The 19,597-nt window shown below is 41.1% G+C and overlaps 1 protein-coding gene across 1 annotated transcript in view; it reads right to left on the bottom strand.

Annotated features, from left to right (window-relative positions):
* The window catches only part of DNAH5 (dynein axonemal heavy chain 5), a 250,897-nt gene that overhangs the window by 5,439 nt on the left and 225,861 nt on the right, over positions 1-19,597 (bottom strand). The window contains exons 76-78 of the mRNA XM_052659109.1: positions 16,986-17,198; positions 13,019-13,171; positions 11,993-12,224 (exon numbers count right to left, since the gene is read on the bottom strand). Coding sequence (XP_052515069.1) covers positions 11,993-12,224; positions 13,019-13,171; positions 16,986-17,198 — 598 coding nt within the window. The remainder of the gene's footprint in view (positions 1-11,992; positions 12,225-13,018; positions 13,172-16,985; positions 17,199-19,597) is intronic.

Here is a 19,597-nt window from a genome sequence, read left to right as displayed (position 1 = left end):
ATGTGAAAAATCCTGAAAGAGATGGGAATACCAGACCACCTGACCTGCCTCTTGAGAAATCTGTATGCAGGTCAGGAAGCAACACTTAGAACTGGACATGGAACAACAGACTGATTCCAAATAGGAAAAGGAGTACATCAAGGCTATATGTTGTCACCCTGCTTATTTAATTTATATACAGAGTACATCATGAGAAACACTGGGCTGGATGAAGCACAAGCTGGAAACAAGATTGCCAGGAGAAATATCAACAACCTCAGATATGCAGATGACACTACCCTTATGGCAGAAAGTGACGAAGAACTAAAAAGCCTCTTGATGAAAGTGAAAGAGGATAGTGAAAAAGTTGGCTTAAAACTCAACATTAAGAAAACGAAGATCATGGCATCTAGTCCCATCACTTCATGGCAAATAGATGGGGAAACAGTGGAAACAGTGTCAGACTTTATTTTGGGGGGCTCCAAAATCATGGCAGATGGTAACTGCTGCTATGAAATTAAAAGACACTTACTCCTTGGCAGGAAAGTTATGACCAACCTAGATAGCATAATAAAAAGCAGAGACCTTACTTCGCCAACCAAGGTCCATCTAGTCAAGGCTATGGTTTTTTGAGTAGTCATGTACGGATGTGAGAGTTGGACTATAAAGAAAGCTGAGCACCGAAGAACTGAAGCTTTTGAACTGTGATGCTGGAGAAAACTCTTGAGAGTCCCTTGGACTGCAAGGAGATCCAACCAGTCCATTCTAAAGGAGATCAGCCCTGGGTGTTCATTGGAAGGACTGATGTTGAAGCTGAAACTCCAATACATTGGCCATCTCATGCGAAGAGCGACTCCTTTGAATAGACCCTGATGCTAGGAAAGATTGAAGGCAGGAGAAGAAGGGGACAACAGAGGATGAGATGGTTGGATGGCATCACCGACTCAATGGACACGAGTTTGGTTAAACTCTGGGAGTTGGTGATGGACATGGATGCCTGGCATGCTGCAGTCCCTGGGGTCACAAAGAGTCAGACGTGACTGAGCGACTGAACTGAACTGACGTCATATATTCCTTCTGATATGTAAAACAACCAAGTTACCTAGAGATTCCTTATATCATTCCTTTATTCAACCCCTGTTTTGGTAAAAACATTTGAGTTATTAAATAAAGAACATTTATATGTGATATTTCTTTTAATCCTTCAACTAGCATGTGATGGCATCACCAACTTGATGTTCATAAGTTTGAGCAAGCTCCAGGAGTTGGTGATGGACAGGAAAGCCTGGCATGATGCAGTCCATGGGGTCGCAAAGAGTCAGACATGACTGAGCAACTGAACTGAAACTGAGCATGTGTTACTGTATTAATAATAACAGTAATTATTTTTATTATTATCTGCTGTATGCTATTTATGTGCTGGACATTGTCAGTTTTATTCTCTCAGCAACCCAGTGAGATGGGTACCATGATTAAATCCATTTTAATACATGAGAACCCAAGGAGGTGAGTTACTTATTCAAGGTTACAAAGCTGCAGGTAATGAGGAAATCTGGCTGGAATGGACCGGGAGCCTAAGCTCTTAACCTCAACAACAGTGAGACGTACTCTATGTATGTGCCTCCATGTTTTTTGCAGAAAGATGTAAACATCAGTTGGAAATAACTAGATACCTAATTTCCACTTGTAGTGCAGTTGCGATTCCTCCAAAGTCACATGAGTGCTATGGTGGTAAAGCCAGGAGAACACCCCAACTATCCAGGCTCCTGGCTCACTGTCCTTGACCTGAGGACATGTGCCCCACTGTGGAGCAAGGAGGTGACCACCTTAAGCCTGCAGCATGGGGAGAAGAGGGCCTAGGGAGTGAGAACTCATGTTCCTATAGGACAGAGGCCTTTTACTGTGTCTACCTCACTATGTACCTGAGAAAAATTAATTCATGACTTCAGAGTACAAGGGGCACTTTCCTCATGTCCAATTTAGGCTTTAGTTTCCAGCTTCATCCCTACATGCACAGTCTTGAGTAGAACACAGCCACAGGAATTCCGAGAAGTGCATTCAACCCACAACAGAAAAAGGTGATTCTGATAACAGATTTAGTAGCTAGGGATCACAGGCAAATTACATAATATCTCTAACATAGTATTTCCCCATCTGCAAAATAGCCGTGATGCACCTTATACAGTCGTTGTAAAGACTAAATGAGTGAACATATGTGAATGCCTGGCATAGTATAGTGCTTAGAATGCAGTAGATACCCAAGGTGTGTTAGATTTCTCCTCTCTGCCTCTACACACATATACACATGTGTGCATATACAGTTACCTTTTCACTAAACCTAATTCCCCAGACTCAGGTTCCAGAAGACTAACAGAGTTCCAGGTTTACAAACTGCAAGTGGATTAAATGCTGTGGGGCTCAGGTATCAGGAGATCCTCAGCTCTGAGTCACTGCATGGGGCTATCCCCATCCCAGCATGAACGCACAGTGCTGGATCAGGGTGAGTTACAAGGCATGCTGACACACACTTTTTCTGCTGCAGGAAATATTCTCACTAGCTACAGGGACTCTAAGATGCTTCTCAACCTACTTAGTGAGTGTCACTTTGTTCCCCCAAACATTGTAATCACCACTTTCCCATCACATGGGGTACAGCACAAAAGTTATTAAGAGCATCACTCTCTCTCTATATAGGAGACTTTACTGAAGAATTGATGCTTTGGAACTATGGTGTTGGAGAAGACTCTTGAGAGTCCCTTGGACTGCAAGGAGATCAAACCAGTCAATCCTATAGGAAATCAGTCCTGGGTGTTCACTGGAAGGACTGATGCTGAAGCTGAAGCTCCAATACTTTGGCCACCTGATGCAAAGAGATGACTCTTTGGAAAAGACCCTGATGCTTGGAAAGACTGAAGGCAAAAGAAGAAGAGGGCAACAGAGGATGAGATGGTTGGATGGCACCACTGACTCAATGGACATGAGTTTGTGCAAGCTCCTGGAGTTGGTGATGGACAGGGAAGCCTGGCATGCTGCAGTCCATGGGGTCACAAAGAGTCAGACAAGACTGAGCAACTGAACTGACTGACACTGATCTTTCCTAAACCTTCCTGTTTTCAACTTTCTTTGTTAACAGAGGATCTACTGTTTGCTGTGCCAGTGGTTTACTCTCTTGATGTATTTAGCACTATTTGGGTGACTCCCCCATGACAAGAAACATAAATAAATGTTTAGGGATATATAACTCAATTTAAATTTAGAGTTTAAATAAATATTTGGGCTTCCCTGGTGGCTCAGCAGTAAAGAATCCTCCTGCCAATGCAGGGGACATGGGTTTAATCCCTGGGTCAGGAAGATCCCTTGAAGAGGGCATGGAAACCCTCTCTGGTATCCTTGCCTGGAGAATTCCGTGGACAGAGGAGCCTGGAGGGCTATAGTCCATGGGGTCACAAAAGACTTGTATACAACTTATCGATTAAACAAAAAACAACAAAGATTTCCTTTTAAAAACAAACTAGTCCTGTCTGTAAAATTCAATGGTGAATTATTTAAACTGAAATTGCCCTTCATATTAACATAAAAAAACAATTCATTATAAGAGTTTTAATTTTACTTATTTTTATTTTTTTAATTTTTATTTTTACTTTATTTTACTTTACAATACTGTATTGGTTTTGCCATACATCGACACGAATCCACCACAGGTGTACATGAGTTCCCAAACATAAACCCCCCTCCCACCTCCACCCCACACCATCCCTCTGGATCATCCTCGTGCACCAGCCCCAAGCATCCTGTATCCTGCATCAAACATAGACTGGCGATTCATTTCTTGCATGATAGCATACATGTTTCAATGCCATTCTCCCAAATCATCCCACCCTCTCCCTCTCCCTCCGAGTCCAAAAGTCCACTCTACACATCTGTGTCTCCTTTGCTGTCTCGCATACAGGGTCATCATTACCATCTTTCTAAATTCCATATATATGTGTTAGTATACTGGATTGGTGTTTTTCTTTCTAGCTTACTTCACTCTGTATAATCAGCTCCAGTTTCATCCATCTCATTAGAACTGATTCAAATGTATTCTTTTTAATGGCTGAGTAATACTCCATTGTGTATATGTACCACAGCTTTCTTATCCATTCATCTGCTGATGGACATCTAGGTTGTTTCCATGACCTGGCTATTATAAACAGTGCTGCGATGAACACTGGGGTACATGTGTCTCTTTCTATTCTGGTTTCCTCAGTGTGTATGCCCAGCAGTGGGATTGCTAGGTCATAAGGCAGTTCTATTTGCAATTTTTTAAGGAATCTCCACACTGTTCTCCATAGTGGCTGTACTAGTTTGCATTCCCACCAACAGTGCAAGAGAGTTCCCTTTTCTCCACACCCTCTCCAGCATTTATTGCTTGCAGACTTTTGGATCACAGCCATTCTGACTGGTGTGAAGTGGTACCTCATTGTGGTCTTGATTTGCATTTCTCTAATAATGAGTGATGTTGAGCATCTTTTCATGTGTTTGTTAGCCATCCATATGTCTTCTTTGGAGAAATGTTTATTTAGTTCTTTGGCCCATTTTTTGATTGGGTTGTTTATTTTTCTGAAAATTACTAGAGCTAATCAATGAATATAGTAAAGTTGCAGGATATAAAATCAACACACAGAAATCCCTTGCATTCCTATACACTAATAATGAGAAAGTAAAAAAAAGATATTAAGGAAACAATTCCATTCACCATTGCAATGAAAAGAATAAAGTACTTAGGAATATAGCTACCTAAAGAAACTAAAGACCTATATATAGAAAACTATAAAACACTGATGAAAGAAATCAAAGAGGACACTAATAGATGGAGAAATATACCATGTTCATGGATCGGAAGAATCAATATAGTGAAAATGAGTATACTACCCAAAGCAATCTACAGATTCAATGCAATCCCTATCAAGCTACCAGCAGTATTTTTCACAGAACTAGAACAAATAATTTCAAGACTTGTATGAAAATACAAGAGTTTTAATTTTAAAATGTTACGGCTTTAGAGTGTCCTCTAGTCAATAACAATATTATACCTCTTTATCTCAATTAGGGCCCTATTTAGTCATCACAATTGAATTAAAATTACAGCATGAAAAGACCCTATGGATGCCACGAACCTACAGTATGAATCTACAGTATATCACGAACCTATGGATGAAGGTCCGTGACATTGTACAAGATCAGTGATCAAGACCATCCCCAAGAAAAAGAAAGGTAAAAAGGCAAAATGGTTGTCTGAGGGTGCCTTACAAATAGCTGAGAAAAGAAGAAATGTGAAAGGCAAAGGAAAACAGGAAAGATATACCCATTGAGTGCAAAGTTCCAAAGAACAGCAAGGAGAGATGAGAAAGCTTTCCTCAGTGATCAAAGCAAAGAAATAGAGGAAAACAATAGAATGGGAAAGACTATAGACCTTTTCAAGAAAACTAGAGATACCAATGGAACATTTCATGCAAAGATGGGCACAATAAAGGACAGAAATAGTATGAATCTAACAGAAGCAAAAAGTGAAGAGGAACTAAAAAGCCTCTTGATGAAAGTGAAAGAGGAGAGTGAGAAAGTTGGCTTAAAGCTCAACATTCAGAAAACTAAGATCATGGCATCTGGTCCTATCACTACATGCCAAATAGAAGGGGAAACAGTGGAAACAGTGTCAGACTTTATTTTGGGGGGCTCCAAAATCACTGCAGATGGTGATTGCAGCCATGAAATTAAAAGACGCTTACTCCTTGGAAGAAAAGTTATGACCAACCTAGATAGCATATTGAAAAGCATAGACATTACTTTGCCAACAAAGGTCCATCTAGTCAAGGCTATGGTTTTTCTAGTGATCATGCATGGGTGTGAGAGTTGGACTGTGAAGAAAGCTGAGCACTGAAGAACTGATGCTTTTGAACTGTGGTGTTGGAGAAGACTCTTGAGAGTCCCTTGGACTGCAAGGAGATCCAACCAGTCCATTCTAAAGGAGATCAGACCTGGGATTTCTTTGGAAGGAATGATGCTAAAGCTGAAACTCCAGTACTTTGGCCACCTCATGTGAAGAGTTGACTCATTGGAAAAGACTCTGATGCTGGGAAGGATTGGGGGCAGGAGGAAAAGGGGATGACAGAGGATGAGATGGCTGGATGGCATCACCAACTCGATGGATGTGAGTTTGAGTGAACTCCGGGGGATGGTGATGGACAGGGAGGCCTGGCGTGCTGCAATTCATGGGGTCACAAAGAGTCGGACACGACTGAGCAACTGAACTGAACTGAACAGAAGCAGAAGATATTAAGAAGAGGTGGCAAAATACACAAAACTATACAAAAAAGATCTTCATGACCCAGATAGCCACAATGATGTGATCACTCACCTAGACCCAGACATCCTGTAATGCAATGTCAAGTGGACCTTAGGAATCATCACTACAAATAAAGCTAGTGGAGGTGATGGAATTCCAGTGGAGCTATTTCAAATCCTAAAAGATAATGCTATTAAAGTGCCGTACGCAATATGCCAGCAAATTTGGAAAACTCAGCATGACCAAAGAACTGGAAAAGGTCAGTTTTCATTCCAATCCCAAAGAAAGGCAATGCAAAAAATGTTTAAACTACCACACAATTCCACTCATCTCACATGCTAACAAAGTAATGCTCAAAATTCTCCAAGCCAGGCTTCAACAGTACATGAACGGTGAACTTCCAGATGTTCAAGCTGGATTTAGAAAAGATAGAGGAACAAGAGATCAAATTGCCAACATCCACTGGATCACAGAAAAAGCAAGAAGATTCCAGAAAAACATCTACTTCTTTATTGACTATGCCACAGCCTTTGACTGTGTGGATCACAACAAACTGGAAAATTCTTCAAGAGATGGGAATACCAGACCACCTGACCTGCCTCCTGAGAAATCTGTGTGCAGGTCAAGAAACAACAGTTAGAACTGGACGTGGAACAACAGACCGGTTCCAAATTGGGAAAGGAGTACATCAATGCTGTATATTGTCACCCTGATCATGTAATTTGTATGCAGAGTACATCATGAGAAACACTGGGCTGGATGAAGCACAAGCTGGAAACAAGATTGCCAGGAGAAATATCAATAACCTCAGATATGCAGATGACACCACCCTTATGGCAGAAAGAAAAGAGGAACTAAAGAGCCTCTTAATGAAAGTGAAAGAGGAGAGTGAAAACATTGGCTTAAAACTCAACATTCAAAAAACTAAGATCATGGCATCTGGTCCCATCACTTCATGGCAAATAGATGGGGAAACAATGGAAACAATGAGACTATATTTCTTTTGGGCTCCAAAATCACTGTAGCCATGAAATTAAAAGACACTTGCTCCTTGGAAGAAAGCTATGACCAACCTAAACAGCATATTAAAAAGCAAAGACATCACTTTGCCAACAAAGGTCCATCTAGTCAAAGCTATGGTTTTTTCAGTAGTCATGTATGGATATGAGAGTTGGACTATAAGGAAAGCTGAGAGCCAATGAATTGATGCTTTTATACTGTGGCGTTGGAGATTATTGAGAGTCCCTTGGACTGAAAGGAGACACAACCAGTCAATCCTGAAGGAAATTAGTCCTGAATATTTATTGGAAGGACTGATGCTGAAGCTGAAACTCCAATCCTTTGGTCACCTGATGCAAAGAACTGACTCATTAGAAAAGACCTTGTTGCTTGGAAAGATTGAAGGCAGGAGGAGAAGGGGATGACAGAGGATGAGACAGTTGGATGGCATCACTGACTCGATGGACATGAGTTTGTGCAAGTTCCTGGAGTTGGTGATGGACAGGGAATCCTGGTGTGCTACAGTCCATGGGGTCACAAAGTGTCAGACATGAGTGATCGACTGAACTGACTGAACAGATGAAAAGAACAATGGAATGTTAATTTCCTATCACTAACAAAACACCTCTCCAACCACAAAGCTATTTGGCAGCAAGTTTCCACCAACTTCTATTGAAACTAAAAAAAACAATAGAGAACTACAGTTTTCTTTACTTTTTTATTAGCACTTTGGAATTCATAGTCACCTTTTCTGTTGCTTATTTTTATTTCCCCTCTTACCTGCAGCTAATGAGCATCACCACCGACTAATGCCCAGCAGGGTGAGTACAGTTCTTCCACAAAAATGTGTTCTTAAGTCATAAAGGACTGCCTGTATTATAAAATTATTGCTTTATTACTACCATGCTGAGATGTTCAGTGTCACATGGCGAAGGATTTTTACACATTAGTCACAAGAAATAAAAAAGTAACACCTAACTGAATGTGAGAAAGATTTTTCTTTCACTTTATAAGGGAAATATTTTTGCAACAGTGTTGACTAGATGCAACAAAATTTCTAGAGTATTACTTTTGGCTGAAAGAGCATTTGACTATTAATTCTATAAAATAATCACCACCCTGGGACTTCACACCACAGTAAGGATTAATGAACATGAAGAGGGGCTTCCTTGGTGGCTCAGTGGTAAAGAATCTACCTGCCAAGGCAGGAGACACGGGTTTAACCCCTGATTCAAGAAAATCCCACATGCCTGTGGAGCAATGAAGCCCGTGCATCACAACTATTGAACGCATACACCCTAGAGCCCAAACTCAGCAACAAGAGAAGCCACCTCAATGAGAAGCTTGTGCAGCGCAACTAGAGAGTAGTCCCAGCTCGCTGCAATTAGAGAAAAGCCCGTGCATCAGTGAAGACCCAGCACAGCCAAAATTAATAAATAAAATTATGCACTGGGATGACCCAGAGAGATGGTACAGGGAGGGAGGTGGCAGGGGGGCTCAGGATTGGGAACTCATGTACACCCATGGTGGATTCATGTTGATGTATGGCAAAACCAATAGAGTATTGTAAAGTAAAAAAAAGTAAAAAAAAAAAAAATCATGAAGCCACAGGCAGCATGTTTACCCAAACCCAGGCACACACATGGGTCCTTTCAGACATGGCTGGGGCATAAGGAGTGACACCCTGTACCAAGAGGGAGGCTGAGCACCCTCACGTCTCTTCTGATGTTCATGGGCGCCCCTTCCGTTACACACTGTCTTTCTGTTCCTCAAACACAGTGCCTCCATTGCTAGCTCTTGTCTCTGCATGCTTGCCTTTGCTCCATGGATATCAGTTCAATGTTCTCTTCTCAGCAAACTCTTCCCTGAACACCTGAACGCTCTCTCACTCCCTGACACACCCTGTGTGTGTCTTCTTTACAGAAACAAGAGCTATCTGAAATCAATCTATTCATTTACACTCCATCCTCATTATTTGTGGGACTAATGTATCTATTTCCTCTGGTGGCTCAGCTGTAAAGAACCCACCTGCCAATGCAGGAAACCCAGAATCAATTCCTGGATGGGGAAGATCCCTCGGAGAAGGAAATGGCAACCCACTCCAGTAGTCTTGCCTGGAAAATCCCACAGACAGAAGAGCCTGGCAGACTACAGTCCATGGGGTCGCAAAGAGTCAGACACAACTTAGCAATGAAACAACAACAACAATGTATGTATAGTTTAATGAAGCCCAAATTGCCAATGGCTCCTAGGAGAAATAGAGGGTCAGGTTCCTCAGGGCCCTTGGCCACAGAATTTTCATCAACCAATCAATACATAACCTTGTTTTCTGTGTGTTTCTGTTTAAAGACCTATCAATACATAACCTTGTTTTATGTGTGCTTTTGTTTAAAATCATCTTTTTAATATGCTCTGTTGATTCATTAACACTGAACTCAAGGCCAACAGCACCGTGACTCACGCCTGAACGAAGCTTGTCTAACACATGTGGTTTCTCCATAAGGTACATCACAGAAACAGCAGACAGCACTTCAATACTACACTCGAGGGCCATTTTCAACCATGGAAAAGAGAAAAATATGAAAAACATAGCACTAAATAGACCACGGAAAGGGCACTTGTTTACAGTCTGAGCTGAAACAAGGAGCAGAGCACAGGTTTGTTCCACCTAAGCTGGAAACACGCGTGTCAGGAGGGTCAGATTTTTCACGGCTTTGTACATGTCTGTGAAAAGTCATGAAAGTGCCACAGGCATTAACCTTAGGGTCACAAATAAATTTCAAGAGTGTAGGCGAATTCATACGGAATCCTTGCATAGCAATGACTATATCTGCCTCTTTTCCAGTTACCCACCCCTCCTTGAGACTGAGCTCTGTGCAAACGGGGGTTCTGCATGGTCTCTCCCCACTGTTGCACCCCCAGCAATAGAGCAGTGTATGTCAGATGGTTGATACCTTGGCTGACTCAGTGAGCTAGAGCTCTTTCCCTCTGCCCAGAAAAGTCTGACTCTCATTCTCATCCTCCAAAACGCATCTCAAAAGTAGCCTCCACCTCCTACCAGGCTTAGTTATGTTTTCCTTCTAGCATCCCTGAATATCTTAACAGCATCTCTATCATGTGCGTCTGTTAGTCGCTCAGTTGTGTCCGACTCTCTGCGATCCCATGGACTGTAGCCAGGCTCCTTTGTCCATGGGATTCTCCAGACAAGAATACTGGAGTGGGCTGCCATTTCCTTCTCTGGGGATCTTCCTAACCAGGGGATGGAACCCAGGTCTCCAGCATTGCAGGCAGATTCTTAACCACTGAGCCACCAGGAATCTCTATCATAACATGCATCAAATTCTATTTAAATTATTTGTTTACTTATCAGTCTCCTTCACTAGGCTGCAGGTCCCTTGTGGGCATGATCTGGTTCATAAGTACTTTTATCCCTTGCAGGTAAGGTTGTATCTGGTTTGTACTAGGCATCTAGCAAACATTTGCTTAAAAAACAAATGTTCAAAGCTTCCACATATGTTAACAAGTGTGGTATTTATCTAAGGGATAAATATACTAAAAATTATCCTTTAAAGAGAGGTTTTTGTCTCTTCCTTGTTTAAAGAAAAATCTTTGTGCTTCTATCATAAAATTAGGACTTCCTTAGGATCTACTATCCTGGCCACCTCATGAATTTATGGCTTATAATGATCATCTCATCATGTATATCAAATCAACATGTTATACACCTTGGCCAGTCGCTTCAGTCATGTCTGACTCTTTGTAACCCTATGGACTATAACCCACAGGCTGCTCTATCCATTTCTCCAGGCAAGAATATTGGAGTAGGTTGCCATTTCCTCCTCCAAGGATGTTATACACCTTAAACATGTGCAATTTTATCTTAAAAGGAATATAATTTTTTTAATTAAATCAACAGCATCTCCTCATATTGTGAATAGTGGTTATCCCTGAGGAGACGTTAGCTGAGCGAAATGCAAAAACCTCTAGAAAACATCAAACCAACAATGGAAAATAGTTCAGGTGTTTTTAGACTTGTCAAAAAGAGCTTTGATAACTCTGTCAAAGGATTCTGCTTTGACATGTGTGTTTCATAAAAGTGTTGTCACATTCATAGGCTGCAATGCAAACCCAGCATTTTACCATAAGCTACTGAATTCAGCCAATGTCCCTGAATTCAATCTGGACTTCACAGCCTGGCTTAAATCTCCAAGCTGAAGGAGTCATGACTTCCCTGAGCCCTGTGCAGTCCCACCTGGAAAGGCTTCTTTCCTACTTTCCACCTCTTGCCCACTTCATCATTCAAGCCCCATCTATTCTTCCAAGCCCCTCCAGGTCCACCTGCTCCCAAGATCCAGCCCCCGACAGTTTCATCCCACTCTTATCTCACCACTTAGTAACTACTCCAAACACTTGCTTCTTATCTCATTAGCTAATGCTCCGTGAGTATCCTTATACATTTTATCTGCTTTATTATATGGGCAAGAACTATCCAAAACCATTGCCTCCCAGCAGCACTCAAGGAAGAGCCCAGAAGTCAGTAAGTACTCGTTAAACACAGGTGTGAATACGAAGCTACTTGATAACAGAGTATAATCCTTATCACATGATAACAAAAATAATGAGATCTTATATTTATAACATCACCCAACCCCATCGTACCAACCGTCCCTGAAGGCACAGACAACTTACCGTTATTTTCAGCATAAATCCTTACAACAGGCATTAACTCGAAGAGCACTTTGGGTTTGGACTCGGTAAGTTTCATATTCCTCCTGTCCCAGCCAGCACCTTCAAGATACAAGCCGTAGACATAGACACCCTCCGTCGGAGGGGCAGAAATGTCATCCTTCATCCACTTGGTGACTTCGTTGCAAAGCACCATATTGTCCAGAGCCCAGCCTTTGTTGGCCCGAGTTATTTCCTACTCGGGGAAAGAGCAAAAGAAAAGGATGACACCAGCAACTAGAGGGTTGTCTTAAAGAGCATAATTGTGGTAACAATGTAGCCCCAGATTCAAAAAGGTAGGATAGTATTTAAAGGGTTTTAAAAGATCCTCTTATAAGCAATACCCATGTCCTAATTTAATTATATTTGTACTTCAGTGTCAAATAATTTGATGCTTTCAAATTGTGGTTGTGGAGAAAACTCTTGAGAGTCCCTTGGACTGCAAGGAGATCCAACCAGTCCATCCTAAAGGAGATCAGTCCTGAAGGTTCATTGGAAGGACTGATGTTGAAGCTGAAACTCCAATACTTTGGCCACCTGATGTGAAGAACTAACTCATTTGAAAAGACCCCGATGCTGGGAAAGATTGAAGGCGGGAGGAGAAGGGGACAACAGAGGATGAGATGGTTGGATGGCATCACTGACTCAATGGACATGAGTTTGAGCAGACACCAGGAGATAATGAAGGAAAGTGCAGCCTGGCGTGATTCAGTACATGGGTTTGCAAAATATCTGAGATGACTTCATGACTGAATAACAACTTTTAAAGAAATATCAAATCAAATCAAATATAAAAATAAATATTTTGAAATTTAAACTAGCAGCTTGAGAATAAGTTGCCAGATTTATGTTCAGGACAAAGTTAACTGCTGGTGCCCAAACCAATCATTCTGCCTTATTATAAACTACATATTTAAAACTATAATGAAAGAAGAAAGCCCTCCAGAGGAAAATTGTAATAACACAACAGGTAAAAATCAGTGCTATTACCTGTCGCATTGCAGTTAAAAATCCTTGAGGGTTAAAAAAGCCTGTCATCCAGAAGCAGTGAGGTCGGTCATTGAAAACCCAAGAGGTAAACTGGCAGTTTCTTTCAATAAGTTCAGTAAACCAGAAACCCAAGGTACTTGAAACCCAAGATGCCTGAAATGCAAACATGAAAACATGAATAAATACAGGTTTAATTCTACTGTGTAACTGACTATATACACAGGAAAAAAACAATGATGAAATATCAATTTCACACTTAGAATTTAGAAGTCCCTAAGGCATAAGGGCATGGGATTTCTTTGGAAGGAATGATGCTAAAGCTGAAGCTCCAGTACTTTGGACACCTCATGCGAAGAGTTGACTCATTGGAAAAGACTCTGATGCCAGGAGAGATTGGGGGCAGGAGGAGAAGGGGACGACCCAGGATGAGATGGCTGGATGGCATCACAGACTCGATGGACTTGAGTCTGAGTGAACTCCGGGAGATGGTGATGGACAAGGAGGCCTGGCGTTCTGCGATTCATGGGGTCGCAAAGAGTCGGACACAACTGAGCGACTGAACTGAACTGAACTGAACTGAAGGCATAAATTTCCGTAGGGTTCTGACATTTAAGATGTCAAATTATTCTTCCTTTTTAATAATATTAAGTATGTTAGAATCAACTAATCATCATGTGAATTCCAGATTAATCCAGCTTGGCATGCTGTTCAAGACATCTGCTGTCAATAAAATCTTCCACATATGAATACAGTTATGATCAATTCTGCCATAAAGCAATTAAAACAATTAATTGAATTAAATTTAATGGACTTCAACTATTTTTCCTCAGGCTATATTTTCAACAGATACATTATAAAACAGCATTTCTATTTATGTAACTGTGCTTACGGCCTTAACAGCACTTTATATTCTGTGAATGACAAATGTAGAAGCCTTTCTCCACTTATTTTTTATGGGGCAAACATTTATTTTCTGAAGTTTCTTTCTCTTTGAAGGTATTTTTATATTCTCTGATAAAGGGAATAAAAATGGAAACACAGGTCTCCTTACCACCAATAAATTAATTGCATTCACTGCCTGTAACGTTCTGCCTGAATTCACATGCGGAACTCATGTTATTACAACAGGCATGGAAATGTCATCAACATTATCAGTAGTCACACTAGAAGGTATCTCCAAATCATATTTTATAACATTTCACTGTAACTGCACTGTTTTATGTGTGAATAAATGTAGTGATCAACCTGAATAGATAAACCACTTGAATTTCAAATAGCTTGAGGATTGATATGCCTATTTTACAAGAGACACTGAGATTCCCAAAGACTGTTAATAAGTTGAGTAGAAAAAAATGCTGTATAAAAGGATTTTAAGTTCCAGGAAGTGGGACTTCCCTGGAAGTCCAGTGGTTAATCCCTAGTCAAGGAACTAATATCCCACATCCAGTGTGGCATGGCCAAAAAATTTTTTTTAAAGAGATTCTTAGAGTCCCTTGGACAGCAAGGAGCTCAAACCAGTCAATCCTAAAGGAAATCAACCCTGAATATTCATTGGAAGGACTGATGCTGAAGCTGAAGCTCCAATACTTTAGCCACCTGATGCGAAGAGGTGACTCATGGGAAAAGACCTTGATGCTGGAAAAGATTGAGGGCAGGAGGAGACAGGGATGACAGAGAATGAGATGGTTGGATGGAATCACCAACTCAATGGACATAAGTGTGGGCAAACTCCAGGAGATGGTGAAGGACAGGGAAGCTTGGCATGCTGTAGTCCATGGGGTCTCTAAGAATTAGACCCAACCCAGGGACAGAGGGGCCTAGTGGGCTGCCATCTATGGGGTCGTACAGAGTCAGACACGACTGAAGTGACTTAGCAGCAGCAGCAGTGACCAAACCACAACAAAGTTTAAAATGAGGTAACTCATTCCATCATATCGTTATAGGTGTGTTAACTGAAAGAGATATCTTTATACAACACTTGGTCTGAAGGCACAGGGACCCATTAATGAGGGGGTATCTTCTGGCAAGGATCCCTGTTGCAGAACTGCAGGTGCTGACCAAGCTGGGTGAGCTGGTCTAGTGGGGAATGAGCCCTCCATGGCCAGGGACCAGGTAGGTCACTAGCAATGAGCAGAGTCAATGCATACAGAAAACTCTCTGGCCTAGGCAATGAATTTTTTGCAGGGGAAGAGAGAAGGGCATCTGGTCAAAGCTGATTCTGAGTTTCTAAGCCATGTGTCTAGAGGGATGGATGGGATGGTGGTTAATCAGATAAGATGAGAAAACCGTAGACGAGCACTCCCCAGTTACCATTTACTGCTTTCTGTCCCACTGCCTTGGAATCTGCCAAAGCCCTGGGTGAGGTATCAGAGGCTCAGCACTAAAGCAGTCTCTCCTGAGAGATTAGCAGTTCTAGCCCCATCCTGTCCCACCATCTCATTTACCTGACTGAACTCCAAAAGTTCCACTCACCCCAGGACCCAATCCCATCTCTGTAAGTTGCCCACCATGGATAACCCCCACCCTCCCATCTCCCAAGTCCTCCCACCGCACACTCAGCACCCTCAGTGCCACGATCGGCCAACCCTTCGACAAGGACACTCAGGTTCTCGTTTTACTTCTCCAAGTAGAAAAACATCTCTTCAAACCACATCTATTTATCATAATACTATTACATGTAGAATGGGTAAGCAACCTGTACAGGGAACTACATTCAGCATCCATGTGGCAAACCATGATGGAAAAGAAATTTTTTAAAGACCCACATCCTGGTGTATATACACATACATACATCTTCCATACAAAATGGAATATTACTCAGCCTGGATGGGAGGGGAGTTTGCGGGAGAATGGATACATGTATTTGCATGTCTGAGTCCCTTTGCTGTTCATCTGAAACTACCACAACATTGTCAACTGGCTATTCTCCAACACAAAATTAAAAGCTTCAAAAACGATAATAAAGGAAGAAGAATGAAATAATGCCATTTGCAGCAACACGGTTGGACCTAAATGAAGTCACACTAAATGAAGTCAGAAAGAGCAAAACAAATACCTTACGCCATCACTTATATGTGTAATCTAAAATATGACCAATGAACATATCTAAGAGAGAGAAAAACAGACTCACAGACATAGGGAAAAGAAATTGCAGTTACCAAGGAAGGAGGTGGGGGAGGGAAGGACAGGGAGTTTGAGATTAGCAGATGCAAACTATTATATATAAAGTGGATAAAGAACAAGGTGCAAATGTGCAGCACAGGGAACCAGACTCAGCATCCTGTGATGGGCCAGAATGGAAAGAACACAAAACGGAATACACATATATAACTGAGCCACCTTGCTGTACAGCAGAAATTAACACAACGTTGTGTTAAATCAACTATATTTACATTAAAAAAAAAATTTTTAAGCCCAGATCTGTCATTTGGCACAATTAATAATATGCAATCAGTAAGAATACTGTTAAATTATTATCTTGTTACCTTGAGAGAGATATAGTCACATATTTACAGAAAAAGCAAGGAAGAAGATTTCTCTTTGGAGTGACTTTTGACATATGTGTGTGTGTCTAGGAACATCCCCTTCTATAAACCTAACTTCACAAGCTTTGAAGTCCATGAGTTTGGGTTTAAATTCTGACTCTTGGATTTCTAAGGTGTGTGATCTGGGAAAACATTTAATCTCCCCTAACCTAAGTTCCTCATCTGTAAAATATTGGTAATAAATTGTAAGATTTACATGAAATAGTGCATACAAATTGCCTAGCAGAGAACCTAAGATGTGGGAAACATACTAAATCGTTTTATTCCCTACCTACAATCTAAAAATACAGGGCTCTAAGAGGATTAGTCCCTAAGCAAAAGAACACTCTTAAGCACATTATCTGTACATGCTTTCACTTGCCAATTACAATTATTCACAACAATAAAGTGATTAGGCAGGATAAGAGCTGACTTAAACATACTTTCTTCCAACGAGCAGGAATCCTGGCATCAAACATGCAATTCAGAGCATCTCGTAGATTTCCGCTCATGATGATGGTGCCATCAATGGCAAGTTTCAGCTCGGTCAGGGTGCTTCGGACCAGGGTGAGTACCCTCTGCATCCTGTCTATCTCCTGTCTGAGGAAAATGTTCATTGGCTGGAATGGCCCCATCATCTGCAGCCTCTCCTTCACCTGCCATGGAGACATTAGCACAGGAAAAATTATTTGACAGCTACTAATGTTCTATATAGGGCTTCCCTAGGGGCTCAGATGGTAAAGAACCTGCCTGCAATGTAGGAGACCTGGGTTTGATCCCTAGGTTGGGAAGATCTCCTGCAGAAGGGAATGGCTACCCACTCCAGTATTCTTGTCTGGAGAATTCCTTAGACAAAGGAGCCTGGTGTCCAGAGGAGCCCAGACCCATACAGTCCATGGGCTTGCAAAGGGTCGAACACTACTGAGCAACTAACGCTTTTACTTTTCACTTTCCCTGGTGGCTCAGTGGTAAAAAATTCACTTCCAAACAAGAGATGCAGGTTTGATCCCTGGGTCTAAAAGATCCCCTGGAGATGGAAATGGCAACTCTCTCCAGCATTCTTGCCTGGAGAATTACATGGACCGAGAAGCCTGACAGGCTACAGTCCATGGGCTCGCAAAGAGTTAGACAGGACTAAGCATACCCACAATGTTATATTATATACATAGTACTCTAGGGATTCTGAAAGAGCCCTAAATTTTACAATTCCATAAATAATAAGCTTTTTCTTTTTTTTACTGTCAGAAAACAGAGAAGAAATAAAAGAAATATCTGTTAGAGGACCAGCTGATTTTTCATCCCAGGTGAGAGAAGACAGGCAGCCATTAATTCACAGAAGAATATAAAATCCACGTCCATGAACACACAGTCTTCCAAACAACAATTGCAGTTATTGGGAAACATTCGCTCACTGCCAATCTAAGACTTGAAAATACACACATGGACACACACAAGCAGATGTGTATGCATATGCAACAATTCTGAAGGCTGTCTCAGAAAACTAGATTTCTGGTTTTAAAGCTTTTTATTTTTTCCATCAAAGCATCTATCCATCCACTCACCCATTCATTTCTGTCTTGCAAGTATTTATTCAGAGTCTTTTGTGGATCAGATATCATGCCAGGCTTAATTGTTCTATCTTAAGCAAATTTAGCAAAAGGAAGGTGACTCTTCTAAACTCCATACATACCACCATGTTTATTTATGAAAGGAAATGGCAACCCACTCCAGTATTCTTGCCTGGAAAATCCCATGGACAGAGGAGCCTGGCGGGCTACAATCCATAGGGTCACAAAGAGTCAGACACGACTGTGTGACTACCACTTCACTTAATATATTTTAGGCACTTTCGTTGCTTTATAAATATTTCAGCCACTGCTAGACATGAATGACTGCTTTCCTGATGCTATAATGAAAGGCGTTTATGAAAGCTGGTAACAGTATTGATTTTCTCCAAGCAAGTGATCAGAGTTTCTTCCAGGGGAAATGATTCTCCTGGTGAGAGTTCTTTGAGTTCAGTCTATAGTGAAAAGCTTGCAGCCAAAATGGCCTGTTTCATGGAAAACAATAGGATGCTAAAGAAACAAAATGCAGAATTCCTTCTGAAAACCAGGTGGAAAGGGCAATATATAAAGAAACTTTGTGGTCCTATGACAGAAATGTCACAAGGTTAGTCCAAGTAATCTCTTAAGACTACAAGGAAAGTAAGCCACTTACTTTTGCTTTTAGCAAAGATTTAAACATGTTTTCAGGGTAAATCATTCCACAATACATGCTAAAATGTCAAAAAAATTAACCTTCATAACTGTCAGTTTTGCTTAGAAGTTACTTGATATTAAAAGGACAAATTGGGGGGACTTCCCTGGTGGTCCAGTGGCTAAGACTCCACCCTTCCAATGCAGGGGGCCCAGGTCAGGGAACTAGCTCTCACATCTTGCACGCCACACCTAAGACCCAGCACAGTTAAATAAAATACATTAATTAAAAAAATATATAAATCAATTTTCAAAACCCATGTGACGAAGAAGCTGTAGAGTTAATGATATAACTATAGACTTCCTGAAATTAAGAAGGCCTGAATTATTTTTGTAAAATAATCGATGCTTTACTCTAAGAATACATCATTTTCCTTTCAACAAATGACAGTGTGAAGTGCCTCCACGAGACATTATAGAAAAATAATCCTAACCCATCAGTATACACTTAAAATTTAACTATGAAGATTAACTCTCTCATCAGGTTTATTATTTATATTTTGAAATGATTACATCAATAGGTTCAAATACTTCTTTTACTGCTTCTTCAAAAAGGGAAGTTTTTCAATAATTTCTTTAACTTCAGAAAAATTATTTTTGCCCTCCTGCCTTCTTTCTCAGGCTTCCCAGGTGGCACAGTGGTAAAGAATCCCCCTGCCAAAGCAGGAGATGCAAAGATGTGGGCTCTGTTCCTGGGTCAAAAAGATGCCCTGGAGAAGGAAATAGCAACCAACTCCAGTATTCCTTCCTGGAAAATTCCCACTGACAGAGGAGCCTGGCAGGCTACAGTCCATGGGGTC

Source organism: Budorcas taxicolor, chromosome 20 (genome assembly GCF_023091745.1).
Source record: "Budorcas taxicolor isolate Tak-1 chromosome 20, Takin1.1, whole genome shotgun sequence".
Taxonomy (NCBI): domain Eukaryota; kingdom Metazoa; phylum Chordata; class Mammalia; order Artiodactyla; family Bovidae; genus Budorcas; species Budorcas taxicolor.
The sequence above is the reverse complement of the archived record's forward strand: the minus strand, read 5'-3'. Positions and strand labels throughout refer to the sequence as shown.